Source organism: Ziziphus jujuba, chromosome 5, assembly GCF_031755915.1.
Source record: "Ziziphus jujuba cultivar Dongzao chromosome 5, ASM3175591v1".
Classification (NCBI taxonomy): domain Eukaryota; kingdom Viridiplantae; phylum Streptophyta; class Magnoliopsida; order Rosales; family Rhamnaceae; genus Ziziphus; species Ziziphus jujuba.
In genome coordinates, this window is record NC_083383.1 from 7557138 (window position 1) to 7579538 (window position 22401).

General features: G+C 35.4%; 2 protein-coding genes and 1 long non-coding RNA gene across 6 annotated transcripts; 1 reads left to right on the forward strand and 2 right to left on the reverse strand.

Annotated features, from left to right (window-relative positions):
• Positions 1 to 37: 37 nt before the first annotated feature.
• Positions 38 to 6804, reverse strand: LOC107420350 (uncharacterized). 4 transcript variants are annotated; one of them, XM_048475618.2, is made up of 18 exons: positions 6433 to 6797; positions 6242 to 6336; positions 6032 to 6147; positions 5627 to 5890; positions 5444 to 5541; positions 4651 to 4813; positions 4441 to 4551; positions 3174 to 4187; positions 2927 to 3079; positions 2738 to 2837; positions 2559 to 2653; positions 2211 to 2402; positions 2076 to 2132; positions 1917 to 1988; positions 1578 to 1676; positions 752 to 883; positions 407 to 601; positions 38 to 312 (listed from the first exon to the last, which is right to left on the reverse strand). In XM_048475618.2, exons 2-18 carry the CDS (start codon positions 6261 to 6263, stop codon positions 142 to 144), a joined length of 3054 nt encoding a protein of 1017 aa, XP_048331575.1. In that variant the 5' UTR covers positions 6264 to 6336; positions 6433 to 6797; the 3' UTR covers positions 38 to 141. The 4 variants fall into 4 exon arrangements, with proteins under 4 accessions (XP_048331575.1, XP_015884769.1, XP_048331576.1 ...); XM_016029283.4 differs by having other exon boundaries at positions 407 to 577; positions 6433 to 6792; XM_048475619.2 differs by lacking the exons at positions 38 to 312; positions 407 to 601 and having other exon boundaries at positions 773 to 883; positions 1930 to 1988; positions 6433 to 6803.
• A 578-nt stretch (positions 6805 to 7382) lies between these two features.
• On the forward strand, positions 7383 to 8681 carry LOC112492040 (uncharacterized). Its single transcript, XR_003056384.3, has 2 exons — positions 7383 to 7830; positions 8623 to 8681. It is a non-coding gene; the product is annotated as an uncharacterized LOC112492040 (long non-coding RNA).
• An 86-nt stretch (positions 8682 to 8767) lies between these two features.
• Positions 8768 to 14226, reverse strand: LOC107420359 (mitogen-activated protein kinase kinase kinase 5). The gene is made up of 10 exons (XM_016029294.4): positions 13422 to 14226; positions 12118 to 12873; positions 11916 to 12003; positions 11540 to 11602; positions 11278 to 11441; positions 10937 to 11012; positions 10600 to 10659; positions 10400 to 10525; positions 9520 to 9729; positions 8768 to 9345 (listed from the first exon to the last, which is right to left on the reverse strand). The coding sequence occupies exons 1-10, from the start codon at positions 13808 to 13810 to the stop codon at positions 9250 to 9252; spliced, it is 2028 nt and encodes a 675-aa protein (XP_015884780.1). The 5' UTR covers positions 13811 to 14226; the 3' UTR covers positions 8768 to 9249.
• Positions 14227 to 22401: the final 8175 nt, after the last annotated feature.

Here is a 22401-nt window from a genome sequence, read left to right on the forward strand (position 1 = left end):
CGGACAGGGTTTTCATAAGGGTTACACGGAAGATATATTTACCTCAAAAAAAATAAATAAATAAATAAATGTTTCATGGAGAATATGTTCTAGCGGTAACAAATAATTACTGAAACCTTGGACAAACAAAACCCTAAAAATTCAGTCTGTTCTACCAACAAAAGCCTTCCCCATTCTTGCTGTGGCACTCTCAGAGCTCGGGACAGTCTTAAGGTTTCCAGTGTCAGACATGTAGAAGTAATTATAGTTGATCCTAGTAACCAAATCTGCCAAATGAGGGAAGTGCCCCACGTTTAGCTTGAAAGAGAGGACCTGCATTGTTGGATATGCCGCACAAAACAAGCCAGTGAAAACTCAGAAGCCATAGATTGAAAAGACAAAAGAGAGATAAGTGAAAAATTATTACCCTGAGAAGGAAAGCAATGCAGTCATCAAACTGTTTATCTATACGCTCAACTTCCATTTCACATTTGGCCTTGATTGCAGAAACTACCCCACCACTAAGTGTCTGCTGCACAGAATAGAAGTCCAATGCTAATCCAAGGATGCTGTTGATTCTGCTTGCAATCAGAGCCCACTGAATCCAATAGAGAACAATAAACTACTGATCCACAACATAAAAGATCAAACTTCTTGTAAAAATAAGAGAAGGAAACTACCAACACTAAGAGAAGGAAACTTATTGTAGTGCAGGTTACCCCATCCCCCCAACACCAAAGAAAACAAAAAATAAGATAAGGAAACTACCCACCAGCTTATCGGGAACTACAAAGCACTGCCTCTGAATTGATAATAAGTAGGACTCATGTACTTCAATGACTTCATCCAGAGAACAAGCGGTTGCCATACCCTCATGGAGTTCCCGCCATGCACTATGATATACCTGTTAAATCCTAGTTAAAGATCTAAAATTTCATACTGCTTTAAAGGACAGAGACAGAAATGTAAAAGGTTAAGCATAATGAATAAAAAGCTAATTCAGTCTTCTGCTTGAGAAATGCACTAATCCATAACTCTGTTAGTCCTCCTTTAAATGATGAAAAACTTCACCATGTAAAATGATTCAATTTCAGTTCATCATCCTGTAATTTAGAAAGCTTCGCAATTCCATCAGGTGGTTTGCTCTGTCAGTTTTTCATTTGTATGGATGAAAATACATATGACATGCATGTGTCTTAAGAAAATTTTAATGGAAAATGAGAGGGTGCAAGGAGACAATTGTCTTAATCTCTATTTGATTAATTCTACACATACATTCACACAAATAAACATAATTCCTAAATGCATACACACACATGTTTATATATAACTTTGCGTGCTCGCTATAGCAAAACTGTCTAAATATACACTGATTTTATAAACAAAATGTTCATTTATTTGCAGTGGTCTGTATCAGTTGAAGGAACAAACCAGACAAAGTAGCATGATGATGTTTGTTTTATATAAGTTGTCATGTCCCACACTACTCTTGTCAAAAGCTAAACCATAACACCTGTCCATGTCTAGTGGCTATATATGAGATATAAAACCAATAATTCCGGTTAATTCATATACTGTCTTTTACAAAGTAGTCTTACTCTGTCCATCACATATTGGTGAAATGCATCCACGACATGGAGTAGTTTCTGCTCCACCAACCAGTGATGCTTGTAGTTATTTTTTGCAGTGCCTCTACCCTGCAAGTGAAGACCAAAATTGGCAAGATCATTAAAAGTCATATTACTTCAGAAAGCATTTGAAATTCAGTCAAGGAAAAAAAGAGTCGCAATTTATCCTTAATATCACATATTTATAATGGTAATATGCCCTATTGCATAGGGCTATGAACCACAAAAGAAAAAACACCCAAATCATGATTCTGTGCTAGAACCATAAAATAACATTATAAATGAAGAGAAAAGCGGTAGAAATTGAACCATCCACATCCACCTCCGAGCTTTATCAAGTACAAATTTTGCCCGCTTGACCTTTAACAAGAACCCCATCACCTAAATTGCATTTAAAAAAGTTTCAGTCATTCGGAAGAGAAAAATAGAACATAAAACCAAGATTAGAAACAAAAGAGGAGACAAAACCTGGTTATACTTTTTGATTGCTTCTGCATTAGCAATGAGCTCAAGTGGCCATGAGACCTGTTGCAATCAATACATAATCAGATTCAGCGTGGCAGCAACAGGTTAGATGAAAAAGGTGATTAAACTAGAACATACCTTATATGTAAATTTTAATAAATCAAGACCATCAATTCCAAAGGTGTGCACACGACTTTTACGAGGAGTGGAGGGAAGTGAAGATATATTAGGTTGCTCGTTGGCACTCGGACCTTGAGTTTTCCCAATGGACACAACCAATGAATCCGGAGCACTTAATAGCATGCCATCAGAAGAGTTTCTTATAGATTCCTGCAGCCAATGAACACATGTATTGCCAGAATAAAGAGTAGAAGAAATCAGGAAAACATATACCAGATATTACTAGCCAATAAATTTTGTTTAAGCCCTTCATGAGACCTATCCCAAATAGCAGGCACAAGGGCTTGTTAAACTATTTAAATGTACCTGTAATATTGTGTTTAACTCAAACTCATCATCCCATGTTTCTCCTTTATCCAGCTTATTAAAAATCACAGTCAAAAAGTGCTGGAGCATATCACCTAAAGACATAAAGGAAACATGAAAAACAAATCTCAGATATACTGATGGACAATGAAATTAAAATTCAACTTGCTAGAAGATACCTGATCCTAACAAGTAGATGGCGCGCAAAACAGCAAGCTCATCCATCAATTTCCAATCGTTCATCAATTTTGACAATATATGCCTGCCGATGCAATCCACCTATCGCAGAAATGAAACTTAAAAAATATATGAACAGCATCTTACATAGAGAAAAACTAAAGTGGTGCTAATGAGTTTGAGTCATTTACCTGCTTCTTGATGTAGACAGTAAGGCATTCCTGAATTATAACCACAGGAAGTGGATTACTGACTGGTTCAAAAGTTTGAAGCCAGCTGAGAACTTTTGATGGAAGGGTGCTATTTTTCTGAAAAGGTAAGAGATCCGAGAGACGGTGATCATCCTGTTTAATTACAAGCATGTTACATGAAATCTCCTGATTTTTCCGCAGAGGCATAGTGTAAAGAGAATTTCATGCATCCATTGTACAAATGTACCTGAAAGGAAGGAAGAAGTGTAGGAAACGGAAATAACACTTCTAACATGTTAGAGTCTTCTTTTGAACGAAGATATTCAGACTCACCAAATTGAAAACCAAAAGTATAGTTTGTTCCTTCAACTGCATAAGGTGGTTCATTCTCCTTACCAAATATAGCGTTCTGTAAAACCTGATCATTTAGAGAGGGTAAATACAAATTTCTAGATAAATTCAATGTTTTCAAGGCATCCCTATTCTTAGGAACAATTATTTGGCAGACAGTAATAACTGGATTTTCTGGACAGAAAGGTCTGAAATGGGAAAATCTATTTACAACATCTGCAGCCATTTTCTCTTCTCTTGTTTTAGTATACTTGTTTCCATCAAGCAATCTTTTCTCCTGAAGTGTATCAACCAATAATTTATACCAAATTTTCTCTGAGCATGCTGTAGGAAAAATTCCATTATCATGATTTTCCACCTTTTGTTTGTTCATGTAATATTCAAAAGAAGGAACAATCTTCTCTTTGTACCAGTCCTCTTGGCAAATATATCTCGAGACATAATCACCATGGCCTATGAGACCTGCTAACGACACACAAAAAATTTCTGACAACGTTAAACCTGCAATACTTTGCCCATGGTATGCACCACTGTATGAGCAGCCAGAACCATCACTAATGTCAGAATCACTTCCTTTCCCAGATAGTGCTGAGGATGTAAGTGGAATATGGCGGATCAGCTGCAATGACTTTCCAGCAGACAGAATTGACTTAGCTATGTCCTTAATAAACACAGGGCATGCTTGAAGGTCTCGGTTGCTCTGTTCCTTTCCTTTTAAAGAACTAGAAATTGAAGTGGATTCCCTTTGTCCCATTTCCTTTTTGTCACTCATCCCAATTCCTGGATTGTTCGCAAAAGATGGGCCAGAGAGCTCAACTTCTAACTTCTGATGTGTTTGTCTCAATAGATAGCTCTTCTCCCAGAAGTCATCCTCATCAACAGAAATTCTACTGTTTGCATAAAAAAACAGCTACAACAAGAGGAAACAAGATCAGCAAAGCATTTGGAAGGGACAAATAAGATAACTAAACCAATTTTAATAACTTATACAATTACAAAGTAAACTATAGTTGTAGAAATACAGATTCAGGAACATCTGGTCTGCTAGCAATAAACAGGGGACAACAGTGAAAGAAAAATACGATATAGTGTTCAAGTAGGCGGGTTGTTCTTAAAATTTCATATTTGTGGAGAGAATTTCTACCATAAATTCTTCATCTTACCTCCTCATAAGGATCATCAAGTGTTCCTTCAAATAGCCAGGAATCAAGACCCTCCACATATGGCAACAAACTTCCAATAAACATATGAAGTAGCATCTGATAATCTTCCTCCTGAAATTAGCATAAATTTTAAAATTGGGGAGTGTAAACAAGTAGAACAACTAGTAAGTAACACAAACAATAATAATGTGGCATAGAACTAGTCACAACCTCACCACCTCGTGCAAGACACACTTCATCTAGCTTCTTGTAAAGATAATCCAGGATATGAACAGCCAAGTCAGCAGCTGGAATAGAAGAATTTGACTCAAAATATACTCCAGGAATAGCACCATGCACTATTTGAAACAGATACTCAGCACCTGAGCAAAGACTATCAACAGATGGTTATCAGCAATTTCCATAACAATAATAAACTAACTTTAACATGAATGATGCACATGATGTCATATTTGGTCCCAAGCAATAATTAAAATAAAATGAAGCATAATATAATCATTCCTTGAAAAACAATAAAAACTAAGGTGTTGTTTGTTAATGTGTTCAATTTTTATTTTTTTCTTGTAAATTGTGTGTAATTTGTTTATTTCAATAGTTTGTTAATGTTAGTTAATGGTAGCTAGACATCTCTATTAACTATAAATGTAATGAAAAAAAATAAAAAGAAAATGAAACACAATTTAAAATTGTGTAGGTTATTAGGTTTTTTTATTTGTAGTTAATTGATATGTCTAATAAACTCTAACCAACACTAACAAACAATTAAAGTAAGTAAACTACAAACAATTTGGAAGAAAAAACAAAAATTGAACATGTAGACAAACGGCAACTTAAAGAACAAAAATCCAAAAACAACTACAACTCCACGAAAAGAAAAAAGACATAGGAACCCAAACTCGAAAAACTCTAGACTGAGACTAGTCTCCAACACCAAGGCTCAAAGAACAGCCATCAGTGATATCCCTACTTTATATGGAGCATTATAAAGCATTGCAATACGAACCTAGACAAAGAATTTGCCAATCCCAACAATGTAGGAGCAATCCCAGCTCCATCATTGCTTATCTTTATTTCTTCCGTTAAAGCAATGTCACGCAACCTCTGCCCCAAAAGCAAGTAGCGGAGAATTAGTATAAAATCTGAGATAAATAAACTATCATCCCAACAATTAGTATCCACAACATACCTTAAGCCAAGCAGAAACGGAGCAAGTAAATGCCCGCAATGTAGGCGGAGGTAATCTCACAGATTTCTCAAATTTACCAATTAGAATTTCCACCAGTTGCAAGCATGAGGCAGCAAACATAAATTGATTGACGATGGCGTGAAGGCTTGTATGAGAAAGGTGTTCCACATACATCCCACTTTTGCAACAAAAACTCTTTCCATCACCATCCCAATAAAATAATGAACTAGAAAGTCCTTGCAGCATTTGTAACACAGCTCCTACCTTTTGATAAACAAATAAAGATGGAAAACAACTTAATAAGTTAGATAGGTTGGGCTGGAGAGCAAATGAATTATAAAAACATCCAGTAAAATTAATTCAAAAATCCAAACTATTGTACAAGAAAAATGAGCAATGGCATACCACGTCAACTTCCCTTGTCCTCAAGGATGAAATTGGTTTTGCAAAATGTATGCCATCGGAGAAGACACCGTAAATTTTATTGATTAGACTTTCTGAAACTTCAATTTTTCCCGCATCTGCTTAATAATTGACCACAAAACTTCGTGAGAGCTTTAAAATTGCAATGCACATCAATAATTCTAATTAAAAATATGGGCCAGAAAACAATACCGCAACATATCCGTTTCCCCATCGAAATAGTTAACGGATTAGAGGCAATCAAGCTTCAAAAACGCAACCGAGACCAAAGGCCTAAAATTTTACCTCTATCAAAAAGGGGAAAAAAAAAAAAAAAAAATCAGTAACTGAATTCCTAGGCCAGGATAAAGATATTATTGCTAAAGCAATGAAGCGGGAAATACCTGATTGCAAGGAGTTTAAACTTGAATTTAAGTACAGATCGAGACCGGGTGGAAAATGTAGCTTAGGGTTTGTGATCTTGCGTAGCATTGACACAAATCGGAATGTTAGTAGTTTTGCCCTAACATACTTTACAATAGCAAAGTTGGAAGTGCTTTTTTCCAGATGTCTGAACTTAGATTTCCGACGACCACAGAAAACACGATCCCTCTACGCTACTCTAGCTCTTCCTCTTTCCGATGCGTTTTCCGCGACGCCAAACTTTCGCTGCAAGTGGCGCAGGGATGGTGGATTTGAAAATTTGCAGGAGGCCGAAATTTAAAAAGCATGCCTACGTGGATACGCTTTATTGGTAGGATATGCTGCGAGCTAGACACAGCCTTTAAGCGGCAAAGCGCGCGTGAGAGTGGCATACCCAATTTCAATTTGGCTCCTTAATATTTTATAATTTCTGCGTGAATGCATCTTTATTTTTGAAAATTTCACTATTCTCCCTTTCAAGTTACATTTTGTTTCATTTTAGCACCTTCGCATTTCATTTTTTGTTCCACTTTGATAGTCAAATTATTATTCATCTTACAAATTTCACTTAGAAATATATTTTTGACCCTTTTACTTATTTATTTGTACAAATAATTCATTTATTTTTATATTTTTAAACACTTTTTTTTTAATTTTTTAAACATATATATTTCTTATATCTGTTTCAACTAAAAAATTGCAATTTTATTAACAATTTTCTTTGAAAAAATTTTGAAATTGGTCTCATTTAAATATATATATTTTTTAGAATATAATGGGCAGTTAATAATTAAAAGAATTTGTAATTGGTACTTTTTAAGTGATTTTTTATATGCGACTGAAAAAAGGGTTAATATTGTATTTATATTAAAATATTAAGTTGACTAAAGTTTGATAAAAAAAAAAGAGCTAAAGCGAAACAAAAATAAAATATGAAATCATAAATGCATTTGTACAAAAAAATAAAATAAAATAAAATTTAGTGAAATTTATCCTTTAATCATGGCCAATGATAGTTGTACTATAGCTCGTTTGGCGCACTGTATTACGTTGTATAATTAGTTAATCCCAGTCACATGTTTGGTGAGAAAAACCGTTTGGATAACTTAATACGTGGGATCCAGATTAATACAAAAGGAGCTGGATAACTTTATGCAAAGGAGATAGCTGGTATTATCTAATACAAAACGCGGGCGCGAGTTTAACCCAAAAAAATCAAAAATAAAAAAACCTCCACCGTGCCCATCCAAATCGTACCATATCAGAGAGAGGTTGATCGGTTCACATGTTCAGGTGCCAACAATTTGACAATTTTTGAATTCCGTTGTTAAATTCTGATGAAAGATTGTATATGCAGAAGGAAAAAGATTTTTGAACTGGTAAAGATTGATGTTTTTTGAGTTTTGCAAATTTTTGGGTTTCTTTTTTTTCTTTTCTTTTTTAATGAATATTTGGTGTGACATTGCTGGGGTAGGAAACAATAGAATAAGATGAGAAACCAAAGAGAGAAAAACGAAGAGAGAAGGAGAGAAAGTCGAAAGAGAAAAACTCAAATCTGGAACAAACAGCCAAATTGCCCAGATGGGTATGAGGTTTATTTGGGACCTGGATGAACACAAACAATAGATTTTTCTCTCTTTTTTTTTTTTTTTTTTTTAAATAAGATATGGTGGTTCTTTCAAAAATGGAGAGCTGGATTGGTGTTGTTGATAAAGATATGTGGCAGTTTTTCTTTTTCTAATTGGATAAATGTTTTTAATTAAGCTTACTTGAATAAAAATAATTATGATTAAAAAAATATTAATATTAATAAAATATATAAATTTAAATATTTTATTTTTATTTAATAAAAATTAATATAGTACATTACAATACCAAACACAGTTCATTCCGACCTATTCCAATACAATATATTACAATACAATACTTCATATAAAACGAACCCAATATGGATTATTATGTATAAAAGTTGCCCTTATTCACGTCGTCTTAGCAAACTAGCGCAAATTTAAATTGCGCCATGTCGTATCCTTAATGCAGATGACATGGAACTCTGTGTCCTATTATGATACTGAAAATTCCTGCAGTAATTATTGCATTTGCTGAAAGCTGTATGTCGCGCTAATATTTTTTTTGTTTGTTTGTTTTGATGGGAATGTCATCCGGATAAGCAAATCAAAATGGAACTTTCGCAAGTTCGAACATCAAAGCCAATATTATCAAAACTCACCATGATCGTGCAAGGATGACGAGAGGGGGGAAAAAAAAAAAAAGAAGATGAAGAAGAAGAAAGGAAACTTCGGCTGAGAGCCTCACTTAACCAAATAAATTTAATTGAAACAAGATGGATCCTATATTAGATATTTACAATTTGCTGTCTAAATGGTTGTTCTCGTGCATACGTAATATATACAGATTTCATCTTCTTCTTCCCCTGTTTTCTTTTCAAGTCACTACCCAAAAAGGACGAACTTGCTTTGTTAATTAATTAAAGTCATAGAGAAGACATACCCTCTTCGACTTCCAAAAATAAATGAAAAAAATTGATGCAGCTCCGAGTGGCCTTTTTGGGGGGGGAAAAATTTACCATTTTCTTGCCTCTACGTAGCAGAAGCTTTGTTTCCTTTTTCAAAGGTGTGGAGTTTCACTTCCATGAGTCCTTGTATAAGAGCATGATGCATGTTGCTAGAAACAAACATCATGCACCTCGCCAGATTGAATAGCCACTCAAAGAGAAAATCCACCAATTTGACATTTATAACGTGAGCAAGCCCACCAAGGACCATGAAATTACCCATTTATGGCGGATTTACACTTGCAGGCCTTCTACGTGGAGAGATGGGTATAAAATCAATTCTATGCCTGGCGCCGTCTCTTGGACTGTGCAAATTATCCTATGGAAGACAAAACAAATTAGGACACCAGTAGTAAATCCATATGCTTTCTTGTTCTTTTTCAATACTTTTGTTTCCCAGTCTTTTGGTGTGTGTGGTGCTTGCAAAAAAGAGGAAGTTATGAGATTAAATTGGAACTCATCTAAGGCCAAAACATTGGTATTTAAAGCTTACTGTTAGGGTCAGTGTGGAAAAAGCCTGTGGTGAGGTTGATACATTTTGATCGTGTGAATTTCGCACAAAAGGATGCTCAAGCAGCATAATAGCTGACGGACGCTCTGCAGGATTCCTTTGAAAGCAACAATTGAGGAAATCCTTTCCCTCCGAAGATAATGTTTCTGGTATAGGTGGAGATTTGTTCAAAACCTTGAACATAGCTTGAGGCTGCAGAAAGAAAATTTTAGAAGGAATACTTGAGAAACATACGCATCCATACTGCTGTTTCAAAGTTTCTAAAATCGAGAAGTACATAAATATTTCAGTATGCCAGGAGAGTTATTCCAAGTGAACAGAAATTTTAACCATACATTGGCCCAATAGTCCTCTTTAAGTCTTAACATTAATGGAAATGAGAAAAATGCCATACTGTAGGAATAATGTGAAATTATTTGTTCATTTAAATACATAAGTAGGCTTTTCACTAAACCATCAGGAACTAGAGTAGTTTGAACTCATAATCAGATTATTCAATGAGTGAAAAATAGCAAATACATGTCCATGATGCCAAAATATTAAGAAAGCCTACCACTATGTTAGACCTGCTTATACAGACATGCACCAAATTCAAACTTAGCACTATTGACTCCAACACATTAAAATGAAAATTTTATTTTGCAAAGCTGTCATGCTGTCTTTCTTGAGAAAAACAGAGGTCAGAGAATGAAAGATTCATAAAGGAACGGAAAAGGAATTAGCCACAATAAACTTTTGAATACTGCTTTACCACAGAAAAGTTCCACTCATACTAAAATATGAAAGAGGAAAGGAAACTGACAATGTTCTAAAAGCCTAAAACAAAGACAGATAAGGCATAACAGTTTGATCATGTGCTCACCCCTGTAAAATCACTCCAGGGAGGTCTACCCGTGAACATCTCAATGACGGTACAACCCAAGCTCCATATATCAACAGCTAAAGCAAGATCAGGATTGGCATCTTTCTTTATTACAGCTTTTATAACCTGCACAGAGATAATGTTATCACAAGCAGATACAGGAAATCTACAAACTTAGATATTCTTGCAATAAGAACTACCTCTGGAGCCATCCAGTATGGACTGCCCCTCAGAGAAAGATCATAAGATTGTCCTGTAAGCTGAAATAGAAAAAATGGATTAGATACAAAGATCACCAATAAAATACAGGGGGAATTATTGAAATCCAATCATAAAGCGAATTATGATAGAAAATAGTAAAAAACAATCACAAATGGCAACTAAACATTTTTATATGGATTGTTCATGGATAAAGTTTTCAAGAATATGTGTCATCTATACTTGCAAGATATCAGTAAAGAAGCATACTCATAAATTTCTTTGTGTCAAAGATAAGAAATTTGCACTGAGTACAATTTATAATGACTGAAAACTTACATGTTTTGCCATCCCAAAATCAGCAAGCTTAACAGTGCCCAAATTATCAACAAGCAAATTTGCACCTTTGATATCCCTGAAGAGCATAATCATCAAATCATCAAAACCTCACCATTCAAAGCAAAGAACTGTATGAACAAAAGATGCCATGTGGTTCTGCCTTCTCCACCAATATCTTTTTAATCATACCACTAGGTACAATAATAGGTATTCATCAAAAAACTTTAAGATAGTACAGGTTGACCTTTTATAAGGTTTTGCTTGTTTGCAATTATCAAGTAATTAGAAATTGTCAACACTCAAAAAGAATAGAACGTCATCTTATCAAGCACTACTATCACCTGTGGATGGTTTTTTTGCTATGCAAGTAAGCCAGTCCAGAGAGAATATGGCGGGTGAAATTGCGAACAATAGATTCTGTCATAGCTCCACAATGTTCACGTACATATTTATTTATAGATCCAGGGTATACGTACTCCAAATATATGTAAAAATGATCATCAACCTGGACATGAAAAATGCTCCCAGATTTAGTCAAACTTGCAAAAACTCATGTGGTAAATTGAACCTAATCATTACAAGAAAAATTAGAGATTTAGTTACCATCTCACTACCATAATACTGCACAATATTTTGATGCTTTAGATGCTGCAGAACTTTTATTTCCTGAAACAAGTTATCAGTAAGAACATCAGCAGCTCTCAAAAACAAAATGTAAAATCGTAATGCTAGAATGAGATACCCAATAACATAATTGAAAAAGGTTTGAGTGTCCTCATCTATGTATTGAACAAATGGAACAAAACAACAATACTGTCACGAATAAAGTTTGGCACATGCACATGAACCACCATGCAAGTTTCTGATGCGATAGCTAATAAACAGCATGAACAAATAGTATCCTTTCCTTATTAGCTACAGGGCCACGAACAGTAAAATAGAAATTTAATCTAAAGGACTACAAGAAAATAGAAATAACCTGCTCCAATTGCTTTATACATTCAGCAGATTTAGGATCATCAGGAATAAGATCTACTTCCTTCATTGCACATAAGGCCCCAGTCTCTCTGTCATGTATATGGAGATGATAAAATAAACAGAAATAAATAAATAGCTAAAACTCTCAAGTGTCAACAGTGCATATATACAAATCTGGTGAAAGCTAAGAAATACTTGCATACGTGTTGGTTGCTAGATATACACTTCCAAATGTGCCACGTCCAATAAGTTTTCCTTTCTGCCACTGGCCTTTCATTGACGGAAAAGACGGGCTTTCCATGACGTGATGTGTGGTAGCTGATGGTGATGCTACTGCAGCTCCAGGAGGAAGGGGCAACGGATGGGCAGTGACATGATAATTACTTTCTGGCCTCTCCACAAAAGTCTGTGGAAGCGATCTGTGCTGCTGGTACAACAAAACTCCATTTGGACTTTTTGGATTATGAAATGGACTTCGAGACACAGGGCTATGAAGCGGAGAATGATCCGGGCTATGTGGAGATCTCATCGGAGACACCATAACTGAAAACCCAGCAGGAATATCGTAAAAATCTTGAGAAGCCACATGAGAAGGAAAAAGATCCCCGCCATTTGATCTTTTTGGACTAACTGCAGGACTTGTAAAACCACTCGTCGGAGCACTCCGGGAAGTAATATTTAGCCTCAAGTTATAGTTAAGGGGTTCCTTTTGTGGCTCTTGTGTAAACCCCCAATTGCAGTTGTTTGAACTACTCAACGAAGCAGTTGCCGCATGAGACGGTAAAAAGTCCCCATTGTTTGGTCTTCTTGGGCTAACAGGACTTGAAACACCTGTTACAGGAGCAGTCCTAGCTACAACATTTGGCCCCGAGTTGTGATGAAAATTTCCAACAATTGCATCTGACAATCTCCTATTGCATATTTTCGATGACTTTGTGCAAACTTGATCTGTGTTCTTCCTGATCAAGGAGAGTACAACAGGTTTTTGAAATTCAGACAAGAGGCGTGTAAACATGCATGCGTACACCGCCAGCAAAAACATAACATTTTTGACAAGCATGCATACTATTGCTAAACAACTGAAAATTATATATACATATATATATATATATATACGATTATCAAATTAACATATTGCAAAATTATCAGCGACGAAGATTGGCTCCGTGCACTTAAATGTGGAGCATATTTCTGGTTAAACAAGACCATAGCCAGACATCAAAGCAAAAAAACAAAAGATTATAGGCACCGCAAAACGCTAATTCAAGCTCACATTTCAAGAATTACCATATCAATGCCAAGGATGCTCAGTAAAAACTTTTACGTCAGCAAGTTTTGTAGAAGGAAAGTAAACTAATTCATTCACGGAATTCAGTTGCAGAACCCATCCAAATTTTAAAAATTTTTATTTTAAAAAAAAATTTAATTAAAGGAAGAACATCCTTTAGCAACAAAATTAGAATGAGAAGATAAACAAATAAATAAAAATAAAAAATAAAAAGCTCACCTCTCAAACGGCGTCCCTGCAGCATCCACGGGGTTAGAATCGGGTGGTTTTCGATTAAAAGAAGACCCAGGAAGCGGCAAAGGTTGAGGCATGGCGGAGGAAGACCAGTGGTCCACGGCACATGGTGACCTCGACTTTCGAGACGAATCGGGCGAAACGGGCGACGAACGAGAACGCTCATCCGATTCCGAATGTAAACCAAGCTCTTTATAAGACACGTGCCGGAGTTTTCTCTGCCGCGTGAGCCTGCGCTGGTTAAGAGACTGCTCGCAATTAAAGGTGAAAATACCAACATTGCCATTGCCAATTTTAAAAGAAGAAGATGGAGAAGCAGCAGCAGCAGAAGAAGAAGAAGCAGAGGAGGAGGGTCTATGAGAAGGAGAAGGCATTTGAGATTGAGAGGGTTTTGGGAGGTGGGAGGTAGTTGGTTTTGGAATAGCCGTCGGATAAAAAAAACATAGGAATGGAGCCGACTAGCCATTCTCATTTCTCTCACCCATTCAGAAATGAAAACGAAATTGGCAAACACCTTCCTTCTTCCTTTTCGATCAATATGTTTTTCATTCTTTTGTTTTTTTAAATAATAATAATAAATGGAAAATTGGAAATTTTGTTAGGGTCAATTTAGACCTTTGAGTTGAAAACCCCCCAATTCGTCCAGAGGCCTTATCTTGAAACGTTGAATGAGGAGGGAAATCGTTGTTTTGTTTGTCGTTACTCGTTGTGGAGAGGGATAGATATCGGAAATTCAAAAAAATAATAATAATGCGTTGTCAAACTCGCGACTGCGTTTTTCTCCCCTCTCTTCTAATTTTTTTTTTTTTTTTTTTGGTTCCCCTTTTTTGAGTTTTTGATTTTCAAATCAACGTGTTATTTGAAAGAGTGTGATATTTTTTTTCATCTGTAAAAAACAGGAATTCGCGGGGTTGACAAAATCTATCATGTGGCCGTGCCTGTATGCACACGGCAATGCGTACTTTGGGTTTTCTTTTCTTTTCTTTCTTTTTTTTTTTTTTTTTTGGGGGTAGGGGGAATCCACTCTCCTGTTGTACGTTACGTTGAATTGTCAACTCTGCATGTGTCGTGCCGCGCGTGACATACACCTCCACCAGAGAAGTGTGTGTATACGACGTCGTCACCCGTGTGAACTGTTCTTCGTTCGGAAATTTTTGTTTTGTGAACGAGTAAATCGGAGCGTTGGTCGTGTGGAAATTGTAAATCTCAACGTCAACGCTAAGACAACGACGTCCTTTGCAGTAAATAATTTAATATTGAAAGACAAATTTTTTTATTTTTTTTTTTATAAATAACGACGTTTTTGTGGGTTGTGGCCGTCCTGCCGGTCGACTCTCAAATTAACCGTCGATGTGCTATGTCATATTCGATTTTACTATTTCTTTATAATTTAATGAGTGATTCATCACTTAGCTGTTTTTGACATAATTTTTCTTTTAATTGATAGAAAATGATGTGAATAAACTTACATGACATAATTTATTGAACTAGTAATTTTAATGTCTTTTGCATTAAACAAAATAGTTTTCTTTTTAACGTAATAACAAAATTTTGTTTGTTTGTTTTCTCTTTTTTTTTTTTATCATTTATTAGTTTCCGAAGGTTCTTTTTTGAAAAATGGACTCGTTCCACGGCTTCTTATCAAGAATTTATTTTTTAACGTTTTATTTTGGACATATTTGGGGTTGATTATCCCCATGCGAATTAGACTTGGTTATGGATTATGGAAGATTTACGCGTCCACGGTGAAAAAAGTATTCTTAGTCTGTTGTCAAGCAACATAGTATTTTTGCGATTGTTATTTTTCAATTATTTGTATAATGTATTTGCAATATTCCTACAACTTAATAGTGTGTATATTCTTTCATAAAATTTGCTTGTCCCTCATATTTTTTCAAGCATTTTATTCCCTTAATCGTATTAGTTTCATACAATTGACAATCTTAAAATACGTTAGCAATACTATGAGCGTGAAAATACGGTCACTGATGTTCCCATAATAGCTTAAAAACTTGTATGGGTTTTGGTAGAGCCGGTCAAAGTAAACATGTATGCGTTTTTACTTGGAGAATTATGACCATTCCAAAGTCATCGGTTCATGTTTAAATATAAATAATCCTGAGTTCACACTTTGACTGCATCTAAATTGTAAAATGGCGTGCTTTCCAAGATTGGTTGTGGATACTCTAGAATCTCAAACTAGGTTCATGTTTAATCATGCTTTTAACTTAAATAGGACTAAACATACTAATTAATCTATTAAAAATGTTTACCAAATAACGAGCCTTATTTTATTATTAACTTATATTTATTTACATATATTATTTAAATTTCAATCAATAACATAAAAAAAAGTACATGTCATCCTACCATCTTGACAGATATTTTAAGTAGATTAGTTAATACTAAATATCTACAATATCACTCATTTAACCTTGCTTATTAATATATACGTATGTTTAAATTACTTTTTCATCAACGATACTAAAAAAGCAACGTTCTTTTTTTCTTTTTTTATTTATTTATTACATGACGTATATTTACTCTTCGGTATCCTCGACCAGAGTAGTCATATTATACTAATTAATCAAGATTAGAACCATTTAATAAGGAGAACGATTTTATAAAGCTAAAAAGACTGACTATTGATTTTTATTCTAAAAAAATAAATATAAAAGATATATACATATCTGTATATATATAAAAGATAATGTTCATTCTCCAATCATTTGGTATTCTTTTGGTGGGATCTCATTGCGTACATTTTATATATTATATAATATATATATAGGGTTTTTTCGATAAATATAGCCACTTTACAATTGCATTTTAGAAAAATAGCAAAATTTTTTTATTTTATAAAAACTAGCCATCTTGGGACAAAAATACCCTTGATAAAATTGAAAATTACGCAAAAGATTTTTTTTACACCCTTTTCTTTCTTCTACACAGCCGTTCGTTCGTGGGGGTAGGGTTTCTACAAAACTGTTCGTGGGGTTTCTCTAAACTCTTTGCATCTCATCGCCTTTCACTCTCATTTTTTTGTATTTTCTCATATCTCAAACTAAAATCAGGTAAAAATTTTATCTTTTTTCTTATTAGATGAAAGTAAGGAAATATGTGTTTTTTTTGTTTTTTCTCTTTCTCTTTTTTCTTGTAAGTTTTATTAGTTTAGGGTTTTTTAAGCTTTTTATTTGATATGGGTATGCAAGAAATTGATTTATGAGATGTTATATGTGATTTTAAAGATACTTAGGTGGCATATGGTTTGAAAATGGGAGAAATTTTGTGTAAAACTGAAAAATCGCGAAAAACAGTAAAAAAGGAGGAAATTTGGCGAAAAAGATGAATTTCCGCCAATTTCCTCCAGTTTGTCAGTTTTCGCAAAATTTCCGCCAGTTTTCCGCCAGTAGGAAAAAGCTATATTTGGCCCGAAAAAAAAAAACAGAATCAACTTTTTTAATACAGTTAATATGTTTGTTTAATATTATTCAAAATTTTATATATTTATTGATTTAGTTTAACGTTATTCATTTAATTTTGTAGTAAAATGGAAGATGATGACATTTTAATTGCGGTTTTATACAATGGAACATTGGTACAAAATGATAGTGGTGATTGGGAATATCGAAATGGTAAAAATGTAATGGTTTCCGTCGGCAAGAGATGCACAAAATCAGAGTTAGAGGATGAGATTTTCAATTCTATTGAGATAGATCGAAATGAATATTTGCTAAAGCTAAAATGGATATATGGACGATGTGCAGAAAAGTTGGATCCTACAGAAATACGATGTGATAGGGATGTGAAATGCTTTCTTCAAGAAGTGAGGAATGGAGGGATGACAATGATGCGGCCTCCATTGTATGTTGAGGTGATTTCAAAAGTTGAACATGTATGTAGAAATGTTCATCAAACAGCATTTGCTTCGGATAGTGGGAGTAATCTTCATTCTTTTTCTTGTCCTCCAATTGGCGGTCGTCTACCACAAGCTTCCGGTACTGAACCAATTCAGGCTACATCTCAGGAAATTATGGTTCAAGAAACTCAGTTTAGAGATCAAGTTGATGTTCGTTGGGGGGCCTGGACATCATTTAACATTCACGAAGGAGTTGATGTTGGAGGTGACTATGCTGAACGGTTTCCTAACGACGAGGAGTATGAGCAGTTGCATCATATTGATCATGATGAGAATTACAATGCAGCAGGGGATGATGTTGGTCATAATGATGTAGATTTTGATCATGAGTTGCCGGACAATGATAATGATATGCATCCTGAAATGAACAATGAAGGAGTTGATGATGTTAGGGTTCATCGTGCTACAAGTGACCACATATCATCGAGCAACAGAAGTGGTTCTATGGCCATATTTTCGTCAAAGTTCACTGGCTGTGAGAGCATAGTAGTTGGACAATTATTTCGCAACAAACATGACCTACAGAATAAACTGAGTATCTATTGCATGCGAGAAAATAAGGAGTTCAAGGTGACACGGTCAACTACACAACGGTATGAGGTTGTATGCTTGGAAAATACTTGTAAATGGCGACTACGTGCAACCACATTTAAAAATGGAGAAATATTTGTTGTGAGAATTTTTGATAATGTACACAGTTGCTCGTTAGATATCGTGCATCGAGAACACAAGCAAGCCAGTAGCCGGGTTATCGGGCAATGTATCAAATCTAAATATGAAGGTATTGCACGTGTTTACAAACCCAAAGAAATTCAACATGATTTTTTGCAGAAATATGGGGTGAATATAAGCTACAACAAAGCATGGAGAGGTAAAGAGTATGCACTTAACAGTGTTAGGGGATCTCCAGAGGAGAATTTTGCTAAGTTACCTGCCTACTGTTTTGAGTTAGTGTCGAAGAACCCTGGGGCTATTACACGTATCAAAACAGACGATAATAACAATTTTGTATATTTCTTTATGGCGATTGGAGCAAGCATTAGGGGATTTAAATCCCACATAAGACCCGTATTGGCTGTTGATGCAACTACATTGAAAAGGAAATACAAAGGGTACATGTATATTGCATCGGGCATGGATGGCAATAAGCAAATATATCCTTTGGCTTTCGGCATTGGAGATGGAGAGAACGAGTAAGCATATACATGGTTTTTCCAAAACCTGAAGGATGCCATCGGAGATTTTCCAGATTTGGTGTTTGTGAGTGATAGACACCCCGCTATTGAAAGGGCATTACGCAAAGTTTTTCCCAATGCATACCATGCGTTGTGCACGTACCATATAAGCAGAAATATTAAAGCAAATGGACATGCGAAAGATGAATCAATAATACAATGTTTCATGCTCGCAGCTAGTGCATATTTGGTTGAAGATTTTGAGTTTTATATGGGGCAAATTGAGGCAAAAAACAGTAGGGCTGCCCAGTACATTCGATCATGTGACCCTACAAGGTGGGCACGTTATCTTTGTCCATGTAGAAGGTACACTATCATGACCACCAATATTGCAGAAAGCTTGAATGGCATTCTGCTAGATGCTAGAGAGATGCCAATAGTAGCATTAATAGAGCACATACGGGATTTACTGCAAAGGTGGTTTTATGAGCGACGTACTGCAGGTGCAAAATTGACAAAGCATGTGACTAACCATATGGAAGAGCAACTCAAACTACGAAATTTGGAGTCCATCGGACTACATGTGAAAGCCATTAATATGCATGAATTTCTTGTGGAAGGTGGGAGTTTGAGGGGTACAGTTAATCTCCAATCAAAAACATGCTCATGCAAAGTCTTCGATCTTGATCAATATCCTTGTGATCATTGTATTGCCGCTTGCAGAGACCGAAAAATTGCTCCTTATGGCATGTGTTCTCATTACTACACCGCGGATGCATATCGTGCAGCTTATGCTGAGTCCATTTATCCTTTGTTAGATGAAAAACAGTGGCATGTCCCGGATGACGTGGCAAGTCGCATTGTTCTTCCACCAAGATGGACACGTAGGCGAGCCGGTAGACCGAGGATGCAACGCATACCATCCGAAGGTGAAGATGTTATTGGATGTAGATGTAGCCGATGCGGTGGTGTTGGACATTATAGGCAGAGATGTACGAATCCATTGTCTTATGCTTCGAATTAGAAAGTTTTAATTTAGTGTTATGGTTTAATATGTTTTGATAATTATTTCATATCTTTTTTTTTTTTGAATTTAATCCTAAATGAAAAGATGCTTTCTGGAATTGATTTTCAATCTTTAGTTTACATATCATTTTATGAAATGTCCAAATGATTTTGAAAATAAAAACAAACATATATCAATTTTATTTTTATTTAAAATGGTTATTGATTTTAAATGTCACTACATTTTTTGTTAATTCCATCTTCATCTTATATAATATTTGTCTCCACTTCCAATTTTTTTTACCCTACTATTAACTTATATAATCTATTAGAAATTGATTTTCCAAGTGGAGGAAATTAGTTTCTAATAGGAGTAAAAATTATTCAACGATTTCCGCTTGGAGGAAATGTTTTCCAACAGGAGGAAAACTATTTCCGCTTGGAGGAAAATTTTTCCACCTGGCGAAAATTTATCAAGAGGCTTCAATTTTTCTTCATATGGGATTTCCAACTGGAGGAACGTTTTTCCTCCATTTTTCCTCCAGTAGGAAAATTTTTCGGCCTATAGGAAATATTTCCGACAAGCGGAAAATTTTTTAAAATTTTCAATTGAGCTCTTAAGGCGTTTGTGCATAACGGAATTCTAATAAATAAACATGGCACATTTCCTATAATGTCAATTACTTATCCTTACATCAATACTACATTGTTATCTTTGTTAAATGAACATTATAAGCCACCATTATATTTACAATTAAAAGTCAAATATAATAAATAATATGCATCTATAAACATGACAAAAGGAAAGAAAAAAGCATCACCACGCAGCTCATATGCTAAGTTCTTTGTTGTAAACCTCATATGCATACTTCTTCCTAAAGAACTCCATGTTATCTTGTGTGAATGTCAATGGTAATCTAGCATGTAAGAATTCGATGGTCTTGAGTGTAAATATGCCACAGTCACCACTACAAAAACAAACAATTATTATAACATATATTAGTATTATTAGAACCATATTCAATAGTTAATATTTATTCAACAAACATGTAAGTATTAAGAGGTTTTACCCGTTACTTTGCTGAGGGGTATTTTGTGCCAATTCACATGTAAACTCGTCAACGGATCTACAAGATCCGGCCGCTGCTCATAAAAGGATGCAGACCGCAGTAAATATGGTAACATTATGCATAATTTCTGGAAATAAATTTGTCCCTTGTATCGGTTACCAGCCTTATTTGAATCATATACAGTCATGCGATGCTTTTTTAAGTCCACGTGCCCTACCACCCAATGTATGTTGCGCTTGTTTAGTGGAATCAACAACTGTCAATACATTACAGAATTTCAGTTAGCACAATAAATAAAGGAAGGCACATGAATAAATGAATAGTTAACATTACACAATTTGGACATGTATATATTACATGATTTACGTATTTCCATGGCTTGGACTCCTTCATTCGAATCCCCAGCACATATTCTTGCATTGCGTATGAGAATTGGAACTTAGATGGATTGTCGATGAACTTTCCATGACATTGCTCAATGTATACCTACAACAAAATAATTTATTAGTTATCTAAAATCACAATAGCCACATATAGGACACCTGGCCGTTACTTACCCAAAATCTTCCATCTAGCACCTCAAAACTAGGATAAAAAATATCAGGAAATTGATTGGCACGTACACGAAATAGGTAAGGCAGGACTTCCATATGCTGCATTGAAAGACGAGTTAATTTTAAATTACATCCATGCAGTTGAACAACTATCTATGGAATTTATCAAATTATAAAATAAAAATCTTGATCGAAAAATACTTACATCGTGATTCAGCCACTTCTCACTGTTTATAAGCAACTGGAAAAAGTCTTTACCCGCAGTCAAAATGTCCATATCAACCTTTGCTGCCCAACCAGACTTCATAAATTTGTCAAAAATTTTTACAAGTCGCGTAGGTACTGGTTTGTATGGGTCGAACTTCAAAGTAGAAGATGCACCAGGTAAAGTGCGCTGTAGTTTTTTCCGCAAGCCTCCGACACTATAAGGAGTTGTAATAGCTGTTGCCGCCTTCCTATCCCTCCTCCCAATATCTATGTTTTGCTTAGCAGCTGCTACCTTTCTTGCACGTCTCCCGGCAGGAAACTTTGATGGAGACACTTTCTCAATAATCGTAACACTTGGTCCTGCATCGTCGTCAACATATGGCTGTGACTGTCTATCAACGAGGGTCGCATCGGGACCATACTCTTCTTTATTTTCATCCCCTTCAATGTCCATCCCATCTCCCAACCCGTCAGCACTAACTCCCACTCCTTGGTGCTTCATTAACTTATCAAGCTTGGTGTCCAAACTTGCAAACTCTCTAAGCATAGCGATTCGTAAATCCTTAACGTCTTGTCGTACACTAGCCACTTCGCCTTCAAGGATTGTTAATCTCTCTCTCAAAGGTACCTAAAAGAAATAATAATTATTAATACTTGCAATAATGAAAAAAAGATAAACATTCATACAATTTATTCAAACCTCATCATGGGATGGAGTCGTTGGAGGTTGGGATGGAGTCGATCGTTCAACATGAACATGAGCAGCAACTCCTGCAGTCGATGAAGAAGGCTTGTCTGTCGGCTTATGTCCCATTCGCCGCCTCCCTCCTTTTCCCATAATTTCCACAGACGCCTCTTTCCGTTTCTTACTTATTCCACTTCTTGTAAGTGGAATACCTTCATCTTTTTCATCATGACTTGCCTGTGGTGGCTTGTCTCGAACAGCAGGTGCAACATTGTATGGAGTACTGTCATGATATACATCCAATGCCAAGTTGCCGATATATGCATGCTCAACTTCAGTCACATTCATTA

Bases quoted from the DNA above. Each gene is read 5' to 3' on its own strand.
- LOC107420350 (XM_048475618.2), bottom strand. From the start codon at position 6,263: ATGGGGAAACGGATATGTTGCG. The intron at 4,188-4,440 runs GTAAGATGAAGA...CTCTTGTTGTAG, and splicing joins TTGATGATCCTTATGAGGAG to CTGTTTTTTTATGCAAACAG. The intron at 2,654-2,737 runs GTATCTTCTAGC...TTATGTCTTTAG, and splicing joins CATCTACTTGTTAGGATCAG to GTGATATGCTCCAGCACTTT.
- LOC107420359 (XM_016029294.4), bottom strand. From the start codon at position 13,810: ATGCCTTCTCCTTCTCATAGACCCTCCTCCTCTGCTTCTTCTTCTTCT. The intron at 11,603-11,915 runs GTTATTTCTATT...AACTTGTTTCAG, and splicing joins GTATAAAGCAATTGGAGCAG to GAAATAAAAGTTCTGCAGCA. The intron at 10,526-10,599 runs GTAGTTCTTATT...ATCTCTGTGCAG, and splicing joins CATACTGGATGGCTCCAGAG to GTTATAAAAGCTGTAATAAA.